General features: G+C 47.6%; 4 protein-coding genes across 5 annotated transcripts; 1 reads left to right on the top strand and 3 right to left on the bottom strand.

Moving 5' to 3' along the window:
- Positions 1-497: 497 nt before the first annotated feature.
- On the bottom strand, positions 498-3,128 carry LOC128728555 (sphingomyelin phosphodiesterase 4). Its single transcript, XM_053822183.1, has 6 exons — positions 3,105-3,128; positions 2,910-2,989; positions 2,622-2,838; positions 2,453-2,555; positions 2,138-2,387; positions 498-2,059 (listed from the first exon to the last, which is right to left on the bottom strand). The coding sequence occupies exons 1-6, from the start codon at positions 3,126-3,128 to the stop codon at positions 529-531; spliced, it is 2,205 nt and encodes a 734-aa protein (XP_053678158.1). The 3' UTR covers positions 498-528.
- Positions 3,129-9,191: 6,063 nt separating this feature from the next.
- LOC128729121 (adenosylhomocysteinase-like 1) lies at positions 9,192-15,646 on the top strand. Its single transcript, XM_053822771.1, has 5 exons — positions 9,192-9,572; positions 9,750-10,069; positions 11,956-12,305; positions 12,378-12,949; positions 13,027-15,646. Exons 1-5 carry the CDS (start codon positions 9,563-9,565, stop codon positions 13,152-13,154), a joined length of 1,380 nt encoding a protein of 459 aa, XP_053678746.1. The 5' UTR covers positions 9,192-9,562; the 3' UTR covers positions 13,155-15,646.
- A 102-nt stretch (positions 15,647-15,748) lies between these two features.
- LOC128728553 (uncharacterized protein C15orf61) lies at positions 15,749-16,296 on the bottom strand. The gene is made up of 2 exons (XM_053822181.1): positions 16,153-16,296; positions 15,749-16,069 (listed from the first exon to the last, which is right to left on the bottom strand). The coding sequence occupies exons 1-2, from the start codon at positions 16,294-16,296 to the stop codon at positions 15,749-15,751; spliced, it is 465 nt and encodes a 154-aa protein (XP_053678156.1).
- A 170-nt stretch (positions 16,297-16,466) lies between these two features.
- On the bottom strand, positions 16,467-18,498 carry LOC128729324 (NADH-ubiquinone oxidoreductase 49 kDa subunit). 2 transcript variants are annotated; one of them, XM_053822997.1, is made up of 2 exons: positions 18,465-18,498; positions 16,467-18,185 (listed from the first exon to the last, which is right to left on the bottom strand). In XM_053822997.1, exon 2 carries the CDS (start codon positions 18,134-18,136, stop codon positions 16,730-16,732), a length of 1,407 nt encoding a protein of 468 aa, XP_053678972.1. In that variant the 5' UTR covers positions 18,137-18,185; positions 18,465-18,498; the 3' UTR covers positions 16,467-16,729. The 2 variants fall into 2 exon arrangements, with proteins under 2 accessions (XP_053678972.1, XP_053678971.1); XM_053822996.1 differs by lacking the exon at positions 18,465-18,498 and adding an exon at positions 18,253-18,326.
- Positions 18,499-18,993: the final 495 nt, after the last annotated feature.

Raw genomic sequence — 18,993 nt, 5'->3', positions numbered from 1 at the left:
GATTCTTTCCATTAGGAATATTTTCTGTTACGTTTCGTCCGCATGGATAGAGTACACAAGAAATATCGATTTAATAATGGTTGAAGTACGGTTAATTAATAATAATTAATAATGGATCAAGTTATTCCCGTCGCTAACAAAAGACGCTCGTTCTCCGTTCGATTTTTACCACACTTCGGTAAATGCTTTTCATTATGTTTCATCGGTTTTACTAAGAATCAACTGCTCAACTGACTATGAGTTCCCGTGCTCAAGATAGTGAGAATGAATGAACTTAGCAGCCTGTTGTTGTCACAATAGTAATGCGGCCAAATATACAAAACTATGTACAAGTAATCTTTTTTATTCATGAAACCTTTCTGTAATTCGGCATTTTCCTGCCATTATATATCCACACTCACACTCTAAAAAGTGCTGCAATATGCACCTTATTACTCTGCTGAAAAGACGTGTGATATTAGGCTTCAAATTTCCAACTTATTTTTCTGTAGTACTTTATCGCTAATAGCGCTGGAAAGCTAGCAGCCGCTATTGGTTGCTCATAAGATTTTCGTAAACGTTTTCCGGCTTCGTCAGCATAGCGTAACTAAACGCTACCAGGATGAGGGCGATAAAGCCAAAGCTTGGGGCACCCAACAGGACATATCCCAGCAGAAACGAACTGCAGATGGTCACAATCGACGTGTACGAGCCTAAAAAGCGCAGGCACACGCGCGGTCCGATGTGTTTAGTTTTAACCACTTTTTCAATGCACATGCCTTTTTGTGCCAAGTCAAAGTTTACGATCGTAGACGGGGGAACCAGCAGCCGGCGAGCGATCGCACCTAGCGTACCGCCGTGGTCCCAGAGACGACTGAGTTCGTCACCAAACATTATGTTTAGCTTTAGACTCACCTGATACAGAAAGCGCACCAGAAAGATGCACTCGGTGCTGATAATCGGCTTAAGCGCCGGATCACCGATGTGCGTTGGGTCCAAGGGGCTTAATTGTGATATGGTTGAGGTCTCGCTGGCTGACGATTCCTTGTGTACTTCGGGGTAATCGTACACCGGCAGGATGCCGAAACCCTGCTCGAGGATGCTGGCAGTAAACTCGAGCCGACCAAGTTCCTCGTTTACCTCGACCAGCTTCTTCTCGCGCTCCATGCACCGGGCGAGGGATTTTGGTACCCAGTTTTTCCACGAGCTGAACGTGTTTGTTTCTTCAACCTTCAGCTGGGCAGCCACGTGTCGCCTCGCGGTGATCTCGGTACTCAACTTCACCATCACCACCTCCAGCACGGTCCGTAGCTCGCTCGAGAACATCTTTAGATATTCGCTTTCATCATCGAGGAACGCGTCTAGGTTCCACTTATTGCCAACGTTCACCAAAAGGCTCCCGAATGGATTGGGCTGCGTGTGGGTACGTGGCGGGTTCTCTTCTTCTTGGCGCAGCAGCTGCAGCAGGTTGCCCTTTCCGAACACCTTCAGCGTGCGGAAGAGAAAGTTTGTCTGCGGCTGCAAGAGAGTTTCGCATTCTGCCAACCGAGACATCAGGCGGGCAAACAGCTCACAGTAGGCGTTCAAATTCGCAGCAATGAATGGTCGGTACTTGTCGTTTACCGGTTGGTCATAGTCTTTCGTACGCGGCTTACCGTCCACGTAGCGCCACGGCTGGATGAAGCTCAACCATAGCTCGAGTACATCCGTAAATGTGTTGTCCAGTGGCCACGATATGAACAGCGTCCGCAGGAAAGTAATAATGCGCGGACCGAGCAGCTGGGCCACTTCGCAACGCAGTGTCTCAACCTGCGTGTCCGGGCCCATTGCTGTGCAGTTGGTAAAGGCATGTAGCTGCTTCACAAACATGCGGATGTAGCGAACTAGATCGATGTGCGGCAAGACACCGGACGATTCGTCATCTATTCCAAACCAGGTGTCCAGTACAATGTAGATGATGCTTTCGGTGCGCCAGTGGAACAACTGCGCCAAATCTTCCGTTGTGTGCGTTTTCGTCTCCGGCTGCGAGTAGTGTAGCAAACGCTGTGGCAGCAAATACTTGAGAGTTTTCGCTGGATTGCTGGGGAACATACAATTACGAAACATACAATAACGTTACAGACACAGGGGGGGGGGGGGGGGTATGGGTCATACACACTTCTTTTTCCCGGGGCGCACCACAGGAGTGGATGCAGGTTTTGGTGCAATTTGCGGTGCCAACAGATATACGTCTGGATTGCTCGGTACGAAAACCCAGAAAAAATTCGCCGCCAGCATCAGATAAATTGTCTCTAGGCGTTCGTTCTGTGGTACATGCATCGTCCGAGGTCCCGCTACCATAGGATACAGATTATGATACGGAATTAAACCGTACAATGCAAAATAATACAGGAAATAATCGAACGAATCTGAAAACAGGCGTAGCCACTCGTTAACGATCGAATACAATCAAATTGGGTATGGCTGAACATACTTAACTTCAATCCGACGACTCGCCGACTGAATACGTCTATTATAACTCGCTGTGCGTAAAACGAAGGGTATTTTCCATAGATCAACATATGTTGCAATTTTATCTAAAACACAAATAGTCAAAATTAATGTTACAGAATGGCTCGTAAATGCAATGAACAGCATTTTACAGGCAAACAGGAAATTGGAATTTCATATTTAGCGGTGTCCATTAAACGGTAACATAACCGTATCATCGGACCGCATAGTGGTGAGAAGAAATCGTGCAACGTATCAAACTCAACGGGTGCGGTCTCGCGCGTTATCTTTCGCAAATTCCATCCCGGACCGCGCAGATCAAAAATAGCGTTTATTAATGTTGGAAAGAGATTGTGCAGATCTGAAATGCTAGATGATAGAAACATAAATTAGCTGGTAAGCAATGAAAAAAGTTACAGCCGTTACAAGCCCATACGTACCTGGTATTTTCAAAGAACGTCTGCAGCTCCAAGCACCGTAGAGGTTGTCGGTAGCTTAATATGTCGCAGAAATTCAGGTACTGAGAAAACAGTATATCGCTCAAACGATTAGAAAGAGTAGATTGCATTGCTTACTAGCACCATGTGGTTCATACTTACTACTACTGAATGTGTATTTACAGCATTGGCGCTCACCCCGAGACGGAAGTTTGAAGACATTGCTAATCTTTCCCGACAAGCGGCAAGTTGATTTATTGCTAATTGATTGTTTTTGAATGCTGGGTTTGATTGCTTTTGGAAAACCTTCTCCGGGATCACTTCACATTCCAACTTCAACTCCGACCAAACAATCCCGGCAAACAGTATCTAAGTGTGGTCTAACAACAAGTTGCTTCTTATGCTTCTTAATTTGATGTTGATGACTATAAAAACGGTTTGGTAGAGAACCTTATGGCGTTTTCTTTGTCATATGCGTAACTTGGCAAAGTAGATTTATTCACGATCACTTATTATAAAAATGTGCATATGTTTAGTATGAATAAATATTGTAAATGAATTTCTTTTATTAAACGCCAAATAATAATATTCGCCATAACCAGTATAAAATGCAAGTTGGTTGTTAAACTTGTCAATATAAACGTATCTCAACGCACCACTAACACATGTCTATACTGCTAACCGAATTTGACAGCTATGAAAGCCAAACAAGTATCGGGAAGGTACCAATAATATAAATTAATTTATTAATGAAAACCATTATCAAGCATGGTACGAATTATATTTCGAAAAACACAGAATATTCATTAATCTCACGAGCGTTACCATTATTCAGGTTTCTGGCTATACCTGTAGTAGCAATAAAATATAGCTGCACTGCCTGAATACATCGTACGCGTGCGAGCAGGACAAATGTAGCATTATATTTTGTTGCATTCATCCGCGTCAGTTGTCCAGTGAGAAAGTTCATGAGCGGTTCGTTTTTCTGTCGTGTAGGAAATGTAAGTCTGAAACGTTTTGTTATTTCTGCTTGTACACCGGCAAGGTTTGTATTGTTTGAAGTGAATAATCAAACGACGTACTGTGTTTTGTGCAATCTGTACCACCATTCAACAATCGAATAAACAGTAATCATCTGCGGAGTGGTCGCTAAAGTGTAGGAAATAGCCGTTCGAGCGACGATAGCTTCATCATTAAACGTGTGTTTGGGTATTGTATGGTTGCGTTGCCAATTGCTGGGTGAGGGTTTCTCGTATCATTTGCGAGATGATCCTCCATTTTGCTATTCCAACGTGTTTGTTAATTAACCATGGACAGCAACAAAAAGAAAGGAAACCCAAATTTCACTTATCGGTATTCCGCATTTACGCACCGTTGAGAGTGCTGGATCGCTGGTCGAAGGTCCGTGACGCTCCAGCGGGCCCTTGGGAACCATGCCACCACATGAGTCATCGGTAGCATCGGGTTTTTCGGGTTATGCTCGTAAGAGAAGCCATAAAGGTGGTACATTCTGTCCGTTGGTATGCTACAGATGTAATGTTGGGTGCACAACACGAATAAACCCGAGACTACTCTGCACTGATGTAACCGCTGGTGCTGGATTGCTTGTGCTGAGCTAGAAAAAGCAACAACACCTCACCCGCTGCCTGCTCTGCCTCAGAAAGGTGGAAAAAGTGCATCACCTAAAATGCATTACGGAATGTAGGTCACAAATGGCCTTGCGTTGTTTGTGTCTTTCCATCGCATGATGTTCCGCCGAAGGCCATCGCTAAATGGGAACAAAATGGAGCTCCAACGCGACAAAGCGGGGGATGGGGAGGGGAGGCAGGGGGGGGGGTGCTGATGGTCGCCAAAATTTGCTTTAATTTTGTCACTTTTTTTCCCAATAAGTTTGCCCCCTCCCATTCGGCAGCATCTTGGATGTGGAAGCGCCAGCGCATCTCGCCCTGTTGGCAAACCCTCTCCCTTTCTCTCTCTCTCTCTCTCTCTCTCTCTCTCTCTCTCCTGGCCCTCCCTCACTGCATTTTCCACAGCTCCACGAAGGTGAAGGGGCAGAAGCAGAAGCGGGATGTATGCACCTCTGCACCATGTTGATTGATGCGTCAGAACGAAACAAACAGCATGCAGCTGCGTTACGATTGCATAACCGAATCTGTGGGTGCTGGAAAAGCTGTTTTTCCGAGCTGCCCGATACGCCTGCCAAACGAGCAGCCCGTCAGGAAGCGGTCCGTTTTGTTTGATGGCACGCTGGAACTGCACTCTGCACTGGAGTGGCCACTTGATTGGAATCGGATTGGCATTGGCATCGGCAGAAAGAGGGAGGTGTTCTTTCGGTGCGAAAGAGCACCACGGCCCCCCTTCACCCCTCCAACATCACGCACCAGAAATGGGAACAAACCCGTGCGCAGCCCGTGTCCACGTTGCGGTATTCAATCAACCAATTTAAACGCGCCCAACCATCAAGCATGCACCGGTGCAGCATGTCCGACCCACTTGTGGAGCCTGGTGCATCTAAGTGCAGCCGAAGGGGGGGGGGGAGGTTTTGGGGGTGCATTATCGTACAAATTTTTGCCCACCAACGGGGAACCAACGTTTCTCGTATTAATGAGCTGCACGTGTCGGTGACGTGATGCCGGCCACTTTGTACAGCTGCAACGCATCATTTTGCACATTTCACACATGCTCCGGGGGATGGCAACACGTGGGTGAGTGAACATGGCGGTTCTACCCTTTTTTTTTGTTAAACACCTTTCAAAAGCGCCCCGTTTAAATGCATTTCTATCTTTCCGCAGAAACGAGCGAGAGCGGGAACTGCATACGAACCGTTACCGAGTCATGTTGCTCACTGGAAAATTGTGGGCACTGTGACTTTTTCCCGTGATTTGTAACGCATCGTCAGGCGCCCCCCCCCCCCCCCCTTTGCTAATAGATTTGTGCCCATTTTGGTGCCCAACTCTATGCGAACCAATTCCAGCGTAAACCGATAAAGCGCCTGGCCCCGAGGGCTGACGACGAGGCTTTTCAATTACCGGCGATTGGTTCGGGGTGGTGGTGGTTTTGGACGACCAATTACTGCCCAGGCGAAGGAGGTGGGGAAGGGTGGGTGTTGATAACGTGATTGCGTTTCCCCGCACGGTCCCCGCATGCGGTTGGATCAAATCGACACCCTTACGAAAAGGGGCCCGTTGCCGGCCTTCTGAACCGTTTCTGTTTGTCCTCCGTTGGGCATTTGATGGCTTTTGTGGTCGTTTAGAGCCCGTGTGCTTGTTCTGCGCTATGGAAACTTGGTCTAAACCACCTATGGGATGTATGCCGTTAAATAACAACCCTCCGGGTGGAAGAGTTTTCAGTACGATTTATTTTGCTCGAGTAAAAAAGCTCAAAGTTATGCTAAAACGATTTTTTTATATTAAAAATGTGCTTTACAAAAATAGAACAAATTGTCAAAATATATTTTCTTCTTTTTTTTGCAATTTTTCAACAACCAGTAATGTGGTATGAAAGAGATTTATCCAATGTAAAATAAGTTTACAAATTATTAAATTTTTTAACAAATTATTACTCCCCCCCCCCCCCCCTTACCGGGGTTAGATTCGTTTATATTCTATCGACGATTCGTCCATTTTTGAGGACTTTAAAATTCTGTTAAAGAATGGGAGGAAGTTTGGGTTGTAGTTGAAAATTATATTACAATTAGGCGCTGGAGCACAATCGTTTTCACACTCATCTGCTTTTTTACCTCTATTATGCGATAAAAAAGCACCCCCTACCCACCCAAAAGGGGTGGAGCTGCAGGTGAAATAAAAAGTGTGAATAGCCATTTGGTTAGCGGGTTATTAACACCTTTAGCAGCGGCGGTGTGAACGGAATTTGCTTTTGGGCATTGGGTGGGAAGGGTGGTATGGAGTGTCTTTAATTTTGGGCTCTATTTCCGGTGAAGCATCTATTTTTTTGTATCGCTATTATTCTGTTTATTGGCCTTCTTTTTCAATATAAAGATATGGTGATATAAAACTCAATTTACCCTTAAAGCTCGCTTTACGCTTCAATTATCGTAAAAGTGCCCGCAAAGTGCTACAACCATACAACGAATCATTTGTTATTCAAACAAATGCATCGTGTAATGAAACTCGGGTGTAAATCGGAATATATCGGCAAAAGAATAAACTGAAAAAGCTGCTCTAAGTAACCGCCATTTATGGAGGTAGTTCCTTCGAGTTTGCCCAGCAAAAAAATAAGCAAATATTCCGGAGGATGGAGGTAGATACAATCTCCATTCCTAACACCCTCATGTGATGCTAATATATTCTAATGCAATCGAAAGAAAAAAGAAAAAAAAAACAAATTCACCAACGCCCGTTGGCACCGTTTTAATGAGGTTGAGGTTAGAACATCTGCTCGACGTGTACGGGTGATGTGCTCCGGCATAAACAGCCAGACGGATGATGGGGACGATCGCACGTTTCGCAATCGGCCACAGCATATTCCCTACCATGTACAGCACATCCACAGTCCCCTTCCCAAGGGCTTGGAAGGGTCGCGTTACATTATGCATGGTGGAAAGCTCCCGCTGCTCGGTTTCTTCCCATTTCCGTTAGTAACGCTCCCTCCAATATCGCGCCATACCGCCCAGCTGAGATGGGAAGATATTGATCGATCGGAGGAACCATTTGGAGGTTGTAAAAAAGTGGCCATATAAACGACCATATGTATCTTCCTCATATTGCGACCGAGACGTCGCCATAACCGACCTCAAACGGTTCGTTGTAGGTGGCAAACTTTAACTGCAGGCAATCACGCATTTCCATCATGTGACAAATTGATTTTGGGTTATAACTCAGTAACCTCACGCCCCACTTCTGGCTGTGCAGGGAACCAACATCGTCAATAGTGGAACTTAATTGGGACCAGGCTGGCGTAACTGTTACTCAGCCACAACGCGATCCTCAGACACCTCAAGACACCGTGGAAGTTATTCTTTGCAGCGTTTTTTCCCCCACCTCTATTGGCGTTTTGTTATCGCCAGCTTTTGCCAGGTGCATGCACGGAAAGGTGTTCGAAAATGAAGTTACATGCTGCTCGTTGCATGCGGCACCGGCAGCATGGTTGTGAATGGTTCCGACGCTTCGCCCTCGGACGTACGAGGGGTTTTTTATTTTGCTGTTATCAGCTCGTGAGGTTTTCGCCGGTAAAGTCGTGAATTTTAATTAAACTTCCCACACCGGACTCCGCCCGCTCTATCGTTGGAAATTGCGAACGACAGCTTTGACTGCCCCCGTCTAGACGTGCCTCGGGTGCGATCGGTACGCCCGCGGACTTGAGCTGTCAGGTGATCAGGTGGATTTTGCTTAACCTTCTGTTTAGGCCGGGCTGATTGAACGCTTCGTTTTGCCGTTACATTACGTTACTTTGTCACATACTGGGCTCCGTCAGGATCATGCTGGGGCTTTGGGGATTACAAACAGTGAAATGGAAGATGAGTTAGAGTCCAACATGTTGAGCATGTTGAGCATATTAAACGTCATATACCAAAAAGGCAGAAAGGGAGAGCGAATGAACGCGAAACAAGGGACAATGGAAGGTGTTGGTATGGGGCCACGGGTGTGCTTTTAATTGTGTTAGATAGTAAGGGGAAAAAAATGAACCAAAAATGTAATTAGGTATTCAAACAACACTCACTGCGTAGGCCAAGAATATCGCTCATTTCTAGGCGCTTTTCCCTCCCCAGCATGGAAGCGTGGGGTTGGGCTGGGATGGGAGGGAAGAAGGGAAGTCCACTCATCGTACTTACTTATCTCGTTCTTCGCACACAGCTTGGCCAATTTAGCGCCACCGCAAGGAACCTCGTACCGGAGCCATCACACGATCCAGCGCGTAGGGCTGACGTAGTTGACCGAACGTGCTTGGAACCACCAACCCATCCGTCAAGTTCTCTACCACCCTATCGTGCTCAGGAAAAGGGCACCGGAATCGAATGGTCCGCCAGTTTGTTAGCCCGCGAAGGTGCCTGCAGTACTTTTGAGCCTTTGGAGGGGAAGGGAATCTGGTACACTGGAACGGGGGGAAGAACCACGCGACGAACAGACGAACAGGTCTACCCTCTCAGGAAGGGGTTGCCGTACCGACGAGCAAGCGTGCTTGTAGATGTGTGTGTGTGTGCGTGTGTGTGTGAGGAGTGACAATACACATATATAAATATATGTATGCTATCACGATCCGTGGCATTGATTAGCAGTGTCGCTTAGGCGCTCGGCGAGTACAGACCTCGAACATCGGACGATCGGCTAGTACACCTCTGCGGAAGGTGCTCCAGAGTCAACGGTAGTGTCTGCGATCGCTATCTTCGCTTAACCATCAACCTGTGAACACCGGACAGCGGTGATCTCCAGTGATCTGCTGGGATCTTCTAGATCGTGCACAAGTCGTTGGTGAAGTGACGTTAATTGTGAGTTATCTTTCCCAGAATTTCTAAAGACCAGTGTGTACTTGGGTGTACCTACCTCAGGTGTCTGCTCAAAGTGCAAGGTGCAAGTGAATCGCAGTGTGAGAAACTTTGCAAACCTAGCGAACAGTTCCATTCCAGGGAGAGAGAGAGTGCAGAAGTAGGTTCCAGCGTCAGCTCCACGAGTCAGCAGACTTACCAGCTATACACCAAGATGAGTATGAGTAAGTTTTGTGCTAGCCAGCCTCTCTACAATCAACACCTTTAGCACCCTCCATCAGCATCCTTTTGTCTGGGGTTGCTGTAATCCACCAGCTCTCACGCTCCACCGAAACCCTTTACTAACCGCTCGTTTGTGCCTCTTGATCACCTCTTTGCCACACCCAACCCCCCACACGCAGGCTCGTACACCGAAAGTAGCTCGGAGGAGGACGATCTGTCACCGCGCGACAAGGTACAGCAGAACTCGAAGGGCTACGCCGACTTCTGCGTCCGCAACATCAAGCAGCACGGGTTCGGGCGGCACGAGATCGAGATCGCGGAGCAGGAGATGCCGGGCATTATGGCCCTGCGCAAGCAGGCCCTCGACGACAAGCCGCTGAAGGGTGCGAACATCGTTGGGTGTACGCACGTCAACGCCCAGACGGCGGTCCTGATCGAGACGCTCATCTGCCTCGGTGCGAACGTGAGATGGGCGGCGTGCAACATCTACTCGACGCAGGTCAGTTGCCGATTGCGCGATGCGATCATTCTAGTGACGGTCCAGGGTTGGGTTGCATGCGTGTGAGATGGTGGCAGACCGTCAAGCGGGCGCCATTTTGCGCAATTTCCGGCCACCATCGGGGTTTTTTTTGCGATAGCACGCGCTGCCGGGTGTAAATTGCCGCCGATGGGTGGCAATTAGCTGGCGCTTCTCGTTCGCGCATTCGTTTAATAATTGTCGAATTGGGTTGTCGTGGAGCCGCCAGTGGAGTCGGCGATGATTCGGCAGCTCTGGATGTGTGTGGGTCTTCAAGGAGTGTGGTTTGATTGAAGTCCATCCCCTTCCAACAAAACACCGCCATTTGTCTTTCTTTTTTATTCCCGTTCCCTTTTTTACAGCAGGTTGAGTGATTAGCTTTTTTTCTCTTCTGCAACATGTACAGCAGAGAGGTGTTGCGCCACACTTGTGCCAGTACGTGAAGAGCACCCACGGTTGCGCTTGTTGCCTCGTTTTGCGCGTTGTCTGCTTATTTATCATGTACTACGGCCACAGTACCTACCACAGTAAAGCCACAATATCGTCAATCGATCATGGGACCACTCGAAGGGGATTCTGGCCGGAAATCGTGCCAATAGAAATCGCCGCGAAGGCTTTCATGCGTCCATTTTAGTTCATCATTACTGTTCCCTGCGCAAGTAACCACTTAAAAAAAGCGCCACAGAGGGCAGCACTTGTGGCTAAGTAGGGCGAGGGCAGGTTGGCGGTCATTTGCAGGGTTCGGCCAGCGCGGATGGGGGGTTTGTCTGGCCTTTTTTTTGCCTTTCTTTCTCTCTCTCTCTCTCACTCACTCTCAGAATAATTTACGACATCACCAAGATAAAGATGGGGCAAACAGATAGGCGCGGGTTTTCGGACGTCACCCGAGTTGGAGGGGAGAAAAAACCGCCAACAGAACTTCTCCTACTCGATGAAAGATAATGAATTGCCTTCCCAGAGCATCACTGCCTTGTTGGAGGGTGGTGCCCCACCTCTGGCCTCGTGCCACGTCTGTCCCGACCCCATAATATTTGTAGGGGTTGCTTTATTACACAACTGTCGCTCGGTATCTTCAAGTCTAATGACGTGTTTTGAGGGTTATATCGCGTCCAAATGGGTGTCATCTTCCCCTTCACACCTGTGATAAAGCTAGTGCTGGTTGCGAGGGCGATCAGTTGCAGTTGCAACTCCTCCACAAGGTGGAAGGCACGGCCTCAGGCGCCTAACTGGGCCGATGTGATCTGATTATTACGAGGTTTTAGGATACACCACGTGCACCCGGTGCCACTGTGGTCCGGGAGTTTGCTTGGCAAATATAGAACCCGCTATCTGTTTTATTGTATGCCATCGCATTTGTGATATTTGATCCTACTGCCATTATTAACACAACAGCTCGGGTGGCTCCTCACTTTCCATCGGGGCTAATAAGTTGCATTTTCAGTTGGATTGCCTGAACACAATGAAGATTCATCCTAGACACCTCAGGTGTTAGAGGTACCCGTTTTTACAGAATGATTTTTATCTCGAAATCCTTCAAACTTTTCTGTCGGCACTGCCACTTACAGAAGCATCAACGAAGACAGGCCCCGGGCTGGTAGATAACATTCCACTGGTTGTATTCCAGCACGCTACTGACGATGGGATTTTGTACTAACGATCCGCGTGTGTTTGAAGAGGACTTTGCACACTTTTGAGCCCTTTTCTCACCTAAACTGTCTGTTTTAATCTTTCCCATTGAGCACACAACCGATGGGTGTTTGGAAAGATTGTGTTTTCTTTTGCTACCACATGAAAATGGTCCGATGACGTTTCAGACGATGATTTACGCTGCTCCACTAACTTGCGTATATTTCTGATTTTTTTTGAAGAACGAAGTTGCAGCGGCCCTGGCCGAAAGTGGCGTCCCGATCTTCGCCTGGCGCGGCGAAATCGAGGAAGACTTCTGGTGGTGCATTGACAAGTGTGTGCACGCCGAAAACTGGCAGCCCAACATGATCCTGGATGACGGTGGTGACGCGACGCACCTGATGCTGAAGAAGTACCCGGTGATGTTCAAGATGATCAAGGGCATCGTGGACGAGAGTGTAACCGGTGTGCACCGTCTGTACCAGCTGTCGAAGACGAATAAGCTTACCGTGCCGGCGATGAACGTGAAGGACGCGATCACGAAGACCAAGTTTGACAGCTTGTACAGCTGCAAGGAGTCCGTCATTGACAGGTGAGCGTGGAGGATCGTGTGAGGATGCAACATATGATTTTAAACGGTGTCGGGGGGTTGTTGTTTTTTTAGCTTAAAGCGAGCGACGGACATTATGATCGGTGGCAAGCAGATTGTGCTGTGCGGGTACGGTGAGGTCGGCAAGGGATGTGCTCAGGCACTGAAGGGACTCGGCTGCATCGTGTACGTCACGGAGATCGATCCTATCTGCGCGCTGCAAGCGTGCATGGATGGATTCCGCGTGGTGAAACTGAACGAGGTGATCCGTACCGTGGACGTGGTGATCACGTGCACCGGCAACAAGAACGTGGTCACGCGCGAGCACATGGACAAGATGAAGAACGGGTGTATCGTGTGCAACATGGGCCACTCGAACACCGAGATCGATGTGAACAGCCTGCGCACGTCCGAGCTGCAGTGGGAGAAGATGCGCTCGCAGGTTGACCACATCATCTGGCCGGGACCGGATGGCAAGCGCATCATTCTACTGGCCGAGGGTAGACTGGTGAATCTGTCCTGCTCGAGCATCTCGTCGTTTGTGGCGTCGATTTCGGCCACCACGCAAGCGCTTGCCCTTATCGAGCTGTTCAACGCCCCGCTCGGGCGCTACAAGGCGGATGTCTATCTGCTGCCGAAGAAGATGGGTACGTTCGGCGCAGGGATGTTTGCTCAGTAAGGACCTTCTTGCTCATGATTTACACGATTTCTTCTTCTCCTGCAGATGAATACGTCGCTAGTCTGCACCTTCAGACGCTGGATGCGCATCTGACGGAATTGACCGACGAGCAGGCACGGTACATGGGCCTCAATAAGGCGGGCCCGTTCAAGCCGAACTACTACAGGTATTAGTATAGCAAGCGCGCTTCTCTTCGGCATGCGGCCGCACTGCGACCAGTGCTGCAACGCCCCGTCTCGATCCTACTTTTCCGCCAACGCTTGCACCGTGGTGAGCAGGACCTGCTTCCGGTAGTGCGCACAGGACGCGTTTCGAGATAGCAGCAGTTGCAGGCAACATCGCGCGTTATGCTAAAACCGATGTACTATATCTTACTTGACTATATCTTACTGTTCCGAGGGTGACGAGCAGTGATTGTTTTACTTACGGATGAAAGCCAGATAACCACTCGTCCTTGCAAGCGTATACCGAAGTGTCGGTAGTAGTATTCTGTCATTGTTTCTGTTCATATACCAGGTGCAAATCTTACAGACAAACGGAAGCTCGTGTTAAAACTGTTAAAGAAATTGCGAAAACCGATTGTAGGGAAGAAAACAGCGAATTTATTAAAAAGAAAAAACAAAACATCACAAACTAGATGGGGTGGTGCGTGAGCTATAGCGAAAATAATGTGACCAGAAGAGCGAACGTACTCAAACAGGATAACAAACAAAGCGTTTGCAGAGTGGCCCAGAAGAGAGGGCAAACCTGTACGCTATTGATGTGCTGCAAAAGGAAGATAAAACAACCGAGCAGACGAAACGAATGCGAGCTTGCCGAGAGCCACAAGATTTACTTATTGAACCCAACCATACCAATATTATAAAAGAAGGCAAAAGAAACCATGCTATGGAAACGAAGCATATTTCCAAGAGAAGATATAATACGCGCTAGCATTTAGGGGTAGCTTAGATCGATTAAACGAAATAGAATGAATTGATAAAAACGTGCTAGCGTAAGCAAGTGTGCTCAACTGGAATATGAAGAACAAAGCGGAAGTTTGTGCGATCGTTTCGCGATCATCCAGATAGCGATAGCGGTCGATTTTATGCTACGCAAGCGATTCCAACACGTTTTGTTGGATCCGCTATCAAGCTTAGTATGTCTAGTAATCGATAGGCCTATTGCAAGACTGTGTCGCAAAATCTACAGCAAACTAAGAAGCAGCAAATTGTTGAACAGAAAAGAATGGCAGCATCTGGCCACCGAAACAAAAAAAAAAGGATATACCTTCGATAAATATGTATAGAATGTAACGAATGTTTCATCCGCTGCTTCCACGTTGTTATTAAACTTACCGACGTTGGTGAACTACAGATGCTAGCCGTTAACTAACTAATTCACCACAGGTACATTGGCGACCCAGTGTAAACGGCAGTTTGTGGGTTGTTTTGTTCTTTTCGTTCAAGTTGGGTTTCTCCACTCACTTGCCCAGTACGTTCAGTCTGTGAGTGGCCTTTCGATAAGCGATATACTTTCAAAGCTCGATAAGGTGCGGCGTTTTCCAACTGCATTACATTCTATTCACGGTCAATTAAGGAAAACTGAAGCGAACTTCTTGCACATGATGGAGTTTTTTCGCCGTTACTGTTGAACCCCGATCGGTAGCGATTGCCAGTGGCTTGGGAACGCACCGTGGGCGGGGAAAAGATTTGTTAAAGAGCGATGCAAAATTTGTAAAAAAAAACGTATCTTCGGTGTGAGAATGAAGTTCGGATTAGCGAAGTGAGAAGCAAAAAATATTAGTAAATGTACAGGAACGACGGAAAATATAAGAATTCAAAGCAGTACGCGTTTACTGTACGAATCCAGTACATAAAACCGCGTAGGATGTTACATGTTCCACGTTAAGAGCGCAAACGTTCGACGAAACAGGAATATGTGGAACGTTTGGAATAGTAACAATGTTTGTTAAATGGGTATACAACAAAATGAAAACATAAACGATAAAGGGACAGAGCGATATATATATATAAAAAACAATCTTATTACAGCAGAATCGGCACGCTTCCGTTTTCAATTATCACGGTAATCTTTACGGTATTATTACTTTTACTTTAGGTACTAGTACAACAGTTCGTTTGTTGTTTTTGTTTTTGCTCCCCTAAAATAGTACCAATCGAATCGGATTATAGCAGCTAGCGTTGTTTAGTTGGGGGAAGAACCAGAAGTTACTTTATTATACTGCTTTGTCGCGCTCCACGGCAACCAACGCACCATTCCCTACTTCTATGCTCTGTCCTTTCCGCTGAATGCACTTGTTTAGAGTAGAAAGTAATTCTGTCACCCATCCATTCCCCGGCGCGCAATATGGACCATGGTTTAGGAAGCATTTGTCTTTTATTACTTATTTTTTTAATTTAGCCGAGCACAACGTGCAAACTGTTTGTTTCAGCTCCCAAAAGCACGGAACTATGGTTAGTACACAAGATCCTTGCGACGGTTGCGGCTCGTAACATCGTGAGACCCTGTGTAGTAGTTCGATAAACATCGCCTACTAGATCACACTCACTGTAGAGCGAACCATCGGGAGATGCTCCAAGGATCAAGGATAAAAAAGAACAAACGAAAGTTAGAATGTATTATTTGCAACAGCAGGAAAATAAATACAAGGAAAATTGAAACAAAAAAACCACTGGAAATTCATTTCTGATCCACCAACGACTGGAAGTTTGGGCCTGTTTTTAACAGCCTTCTAATCGTTAGTACAATTAACCTTCTCTAATCGTTAGTACAATGAGCCCTTGTCTTCCGCGTACAGGAAATAAATAGGCACCGGTGCTGCTGCACTTTCCACCTTAACGAGCTCGACGTGCCGGATGAGAAAAACGGCAGCCAACCCGTAGAATAGCTGCGGCAGGCCAAGATTCGCCACCTTGATGCATCGAAAGAACCGATCCTCGAGCGTCAGGTTCTGCCAGGGCCGCTTGGTGCAGTGGTACTTCATGTACGGATAGCAGCCCGTTCGCAGGATGTGATAATTGGTGCCGGTATCGAGCGTCCAGTTGAAGTGTGACCAACCGAACTGGTCGTTTCGGACGTCACTGTGCTGTAATGGTGCGTGAAGGTTAGGTGGAGTGTTTCAAGAGTGCAGCAAGCAAATGGGCTAAGGTTAGGACGATTAGGACTTACCTTTATGAAATACGATGTCCAAGGAGGTTCATTGCATTGCTTAAGGTAAGCCGTTAGCACCTCGGATACTTTGGGTTTTCCTGGATCGTTGTACCGCGAGACGGTGTGTAGGGTTCGTCTAATTGACCGTTGTAGCAACGACATCTCATCCGGTCAGTTACGTCTACAAATCTGGAGATGAACAGAGGCAAACAGTCATTTTTCAGAGGCCATTTTCCAAAGGTAACTTGAGAAAGTTTACATGAATTTACGGGAAGTTCATAAGTAAATATTCGTAGCAGAAGTTTAGAAAACACCAAAAGCTCGAGTGTTGTTTCAGTAATTATTTATTCTCGATTATAATAACTCGTGTATTGCACACCAACCGCAGGGTGGCGTTTCGTTCGGTATGTGGACAGTAATTTTGCTCCCATCTTCACCTCGTAGTAGCGCTGAAATTCGCAGATAAGTTGAGTTGCATTGACTCGCGTTCGGTTGCTGATGCATTTGATTGCGGATTGGCCGCCGGAGCCGAGTCGGATGTTCGTTTTCGGCGCTAGATAACAGATAAAACGAAAGTAGTACGAAGCGTAACGCTTTAACGATCGATCTCGCCGAACACTACGTCAAGCGTGCCGATGATGGCCACCACATCGGCCAGCATATGATGACGGCCGACTTTATCGAGAGCGGCCAGATGCGCAAATCCGGGCGCTTTGATCTTGCAACGGTACGGTCGGCTCGAGCCGTCCGATACGAGGTACACCCCAAATTCGCCCTTTGGCGCCTCGATCGCGGTGTAGGTGGCACCCGGTGGGACCTGGTAGCCCTGCGTGAACAGCTTGAAGTGGTGGATGAGCGCCTCCATCGAGTTCTTCATCTCGCCGCGTGACGGCGGCGTGAGCTTGGCGTCGTCCGTCTTTATTTCGCCGGCTGGCATCTGGTTGAGGCATTGGTCTATGATGCGCAACGATTGGCGCATCTCCTCGATACGGCACAGGTAGCGATCGTAGCAGTCTCCCTTGGTGCCGATCGGGACGTCAAACTCGACGCGATCGTACGCATCGTACGGTTGCGCCTTGCGCAAGTCCCATTTGATGCCGGAACCGCGAAGCATCACGCCGCTGAAGCCGTAGTTGACGGCGTCCTCGGCGGACACGATTCCGATGTCGACCGTACGCTGCACCCAGATGCGATTGGTTGTCAACACGTCCTCCACCTCGTCCAACCGCTCGCCGAACTTGGACGCAAACTCGTAGATATCGTCGAGCAGCCCGAGGGGCATATCCTGCGACACACCACCCGGCCGGATGTAGGCGGCGTGCATGCGCGCACCTGACACGCGTTCGTAGAACTCCATCATCTTTTCGCGTTCCTCGAACAGCCAGAAGAAGGGCGTCAGCGCACCGACGTCCAATGCGTGCGTACCCACCGCCATGATGTGGTTAAGGATGCGGGTGATCTCGCCGAACAGCACGCGGATGTACTTCGCGCGCAACGGAATATCGATGTTAAGTAGCTTCTCCACCGCCAGGGAGTAGCATTGCTCGTTGCACATCATCGAGACGTAGTCGAGCCGATCGAAGTAGGGCAGCGCTTGCGTGTACGTCTTGTACTCGATCAGCTTCTCGGTGCCGCGGTGCAGCAACCCGATGTGTGGGTCAGCTCGCATCACCGTTTCGCCGTCCAGCTCTAGCACCAATCGCAGCACACCGTGAGCGGCTGGGTGTTGCGGGCCGAAGTTGAGGCTAAGGTTACGCACCGTCTTTTCGACCGGAGCTATCTTGCTGTTCCAGGGAGGCAGCTTCCAGCGCGACGTCACCTCGTCCGGGTACATGACGGGGCCCTTAAACTGGTCGATGAACTCTTCGTCCGGGAACCATTTGCCCGCGGAGCGCGCTGGCTGCACATTATATAAAGCGGCGACATTTTTCAGCAGCCCTCCGGTTACATAAACATTGGATGCGGCCCGTTTCGCGACCGCATTTAGCACCGTAAATGCCATCCCGCCTGCCGGTGGCCGCACAAAGCGTTATTGCTGGTTGCTGTTGGAACTGTGAAAATAAACACAAAATCACTCAGCGAAAGGATTGCGAAAACCTCGACGATAGTTGCCCGCACCTTGCACTTCGGTGAAGAGTGGTGTTTTTATGTGTGTCTGTTTTCGCACTTTTCACTTTGACAGAATCTTTTCCTTCGCTGTCGTCGGCACTCGGCTACGACGGTAGCTGTCAAACTGGTTAATTCAACGGATAAAATATGATCAAACACGAAAGCGATCGCTTAGATGACGGTTTTTGCTAAGAAGTAAAAGTAATAATTGCAGTACGTACCTAGAAACATACGATGGACGAAACTAGCAATCGCGTTTCGCAGTACGACATAACAATATGCAATCAGCTGTTTGACAGTTTTGAAGCAACACAACGTCACAACCGCACACAATGTTCATTTTTATAGCCTTGCTTCAGAGCATTACACTCTTTGCACTTTTCAGGTGATTTCAGAATGATAGATTGTACTTCTACGATATTAATTCGATAAATTTGAATAGCACACAGCCAAGAAAACTGTTAACTATTTTTAAAAAGCTTTTTTGCATAAGCTAGGCAAATTTTGGTTTCAAAATAAATATATACAAGTTAAGTTTCACAAAATGTTTTTTGACATAGCTTGGGAGAGCTTATCTCTATTTACTTTGGGCTTTATGCTTTCGTTATATCCTGATGGGAGATTATGGAATGCAAAACTTTTAGCTAATAATCGAGAAAAGGCATAAAAGAAATAGTTTAAAAAATAAGGTGCCTTTGATTTCAAATAGTCATTCACAAATCGCATAATAATAATAAATAACCTATCGAC

The sequence above is a fragment of the Anopheles nili genome, chromosome X (genome assembly GCF_943737925.1).
Source record: "Anopheles nili chromosome X, idAnoNiliSN_F5_01, whole genome shotgun sequence".
Classification (NCBI taxonomy): Eukaryota; Metazoa; Arthropoda; class Insecta; order Diptera; family Culicidae; genus Anopheles; species Anopheles nili.
Note: the sequence above shows the minus strand (reverse complement) of the source record. Positions and strands in the feature narration are given on the sequence as shown.

What these genes read in the sequence shown, in the direction of transcription:
- LOC128728555 (XM_053822183.1), bottom strand. Translation starts at nt 3,128, where the DNA reads ATGTCTTCAAACTTCCGTCTCGGG. An exon ending in AGTCGTCGGATTGAAGTTAA is followed by an intron (nt 2,388 to 2,452) that starts GTATGTTCAGCC and finishes GCCTGTTTTCAG; the next exon opens with ATTCGTTCGATTATTTCCTG. An exon ending in GTGCGCCCCGGGAAAAAGAA is followed by an intron (nt 2,060 to 2,137) that starts GTGTGTATGACC and finishes TATGTTCCCCAG; the next exon opens with CAATCCAGCGAAAACTCTCA.
- LOC128729121 (XM_053822771.1), top strand. An exon ending in GCAACATCTACTCGACGCAG is followed by an intron (nt 10,070 to 11,955) that starts GTCAGTTGCCGA and finishes TTTTTTTTGAAG; the next exon opens with AACGAAGTTGCAGCGGCCCT. An exon ending in AAGGAGTCCGTCATTGACAG is followed by an intron (nt 12,306 to 12,377) that starts GTGAGCGTGGAG and finishes TTGTTTTTTTAG; the next exon opens with CTTAAAGCGAGCGACGGACA.
- LOC128728553 (XM_053822181.1), bottom strand. Translation starts at nt 16,296, where the DNA reads ATGTCGTTGCTACAACGGTCAATTAGACGAACCCTACACACCGTCTCG. An exon ending in GGACATCGTATTTCATAAAG is followed by an intron (nt 16,070 to 16,152) that starts GTAAGTCCTAAT and finishes GCACCATTACAG; the next exon opens with CACAGTGACGTCCGAAACGA.
- LOC128729324 (XM_053822997.1), bottom strand. Translation starts at nt 18,136, where the DNA reads ATGGCATTTACGGTGCTAAATGCGGTCGCGAAACGGGCCGCATCCAAT.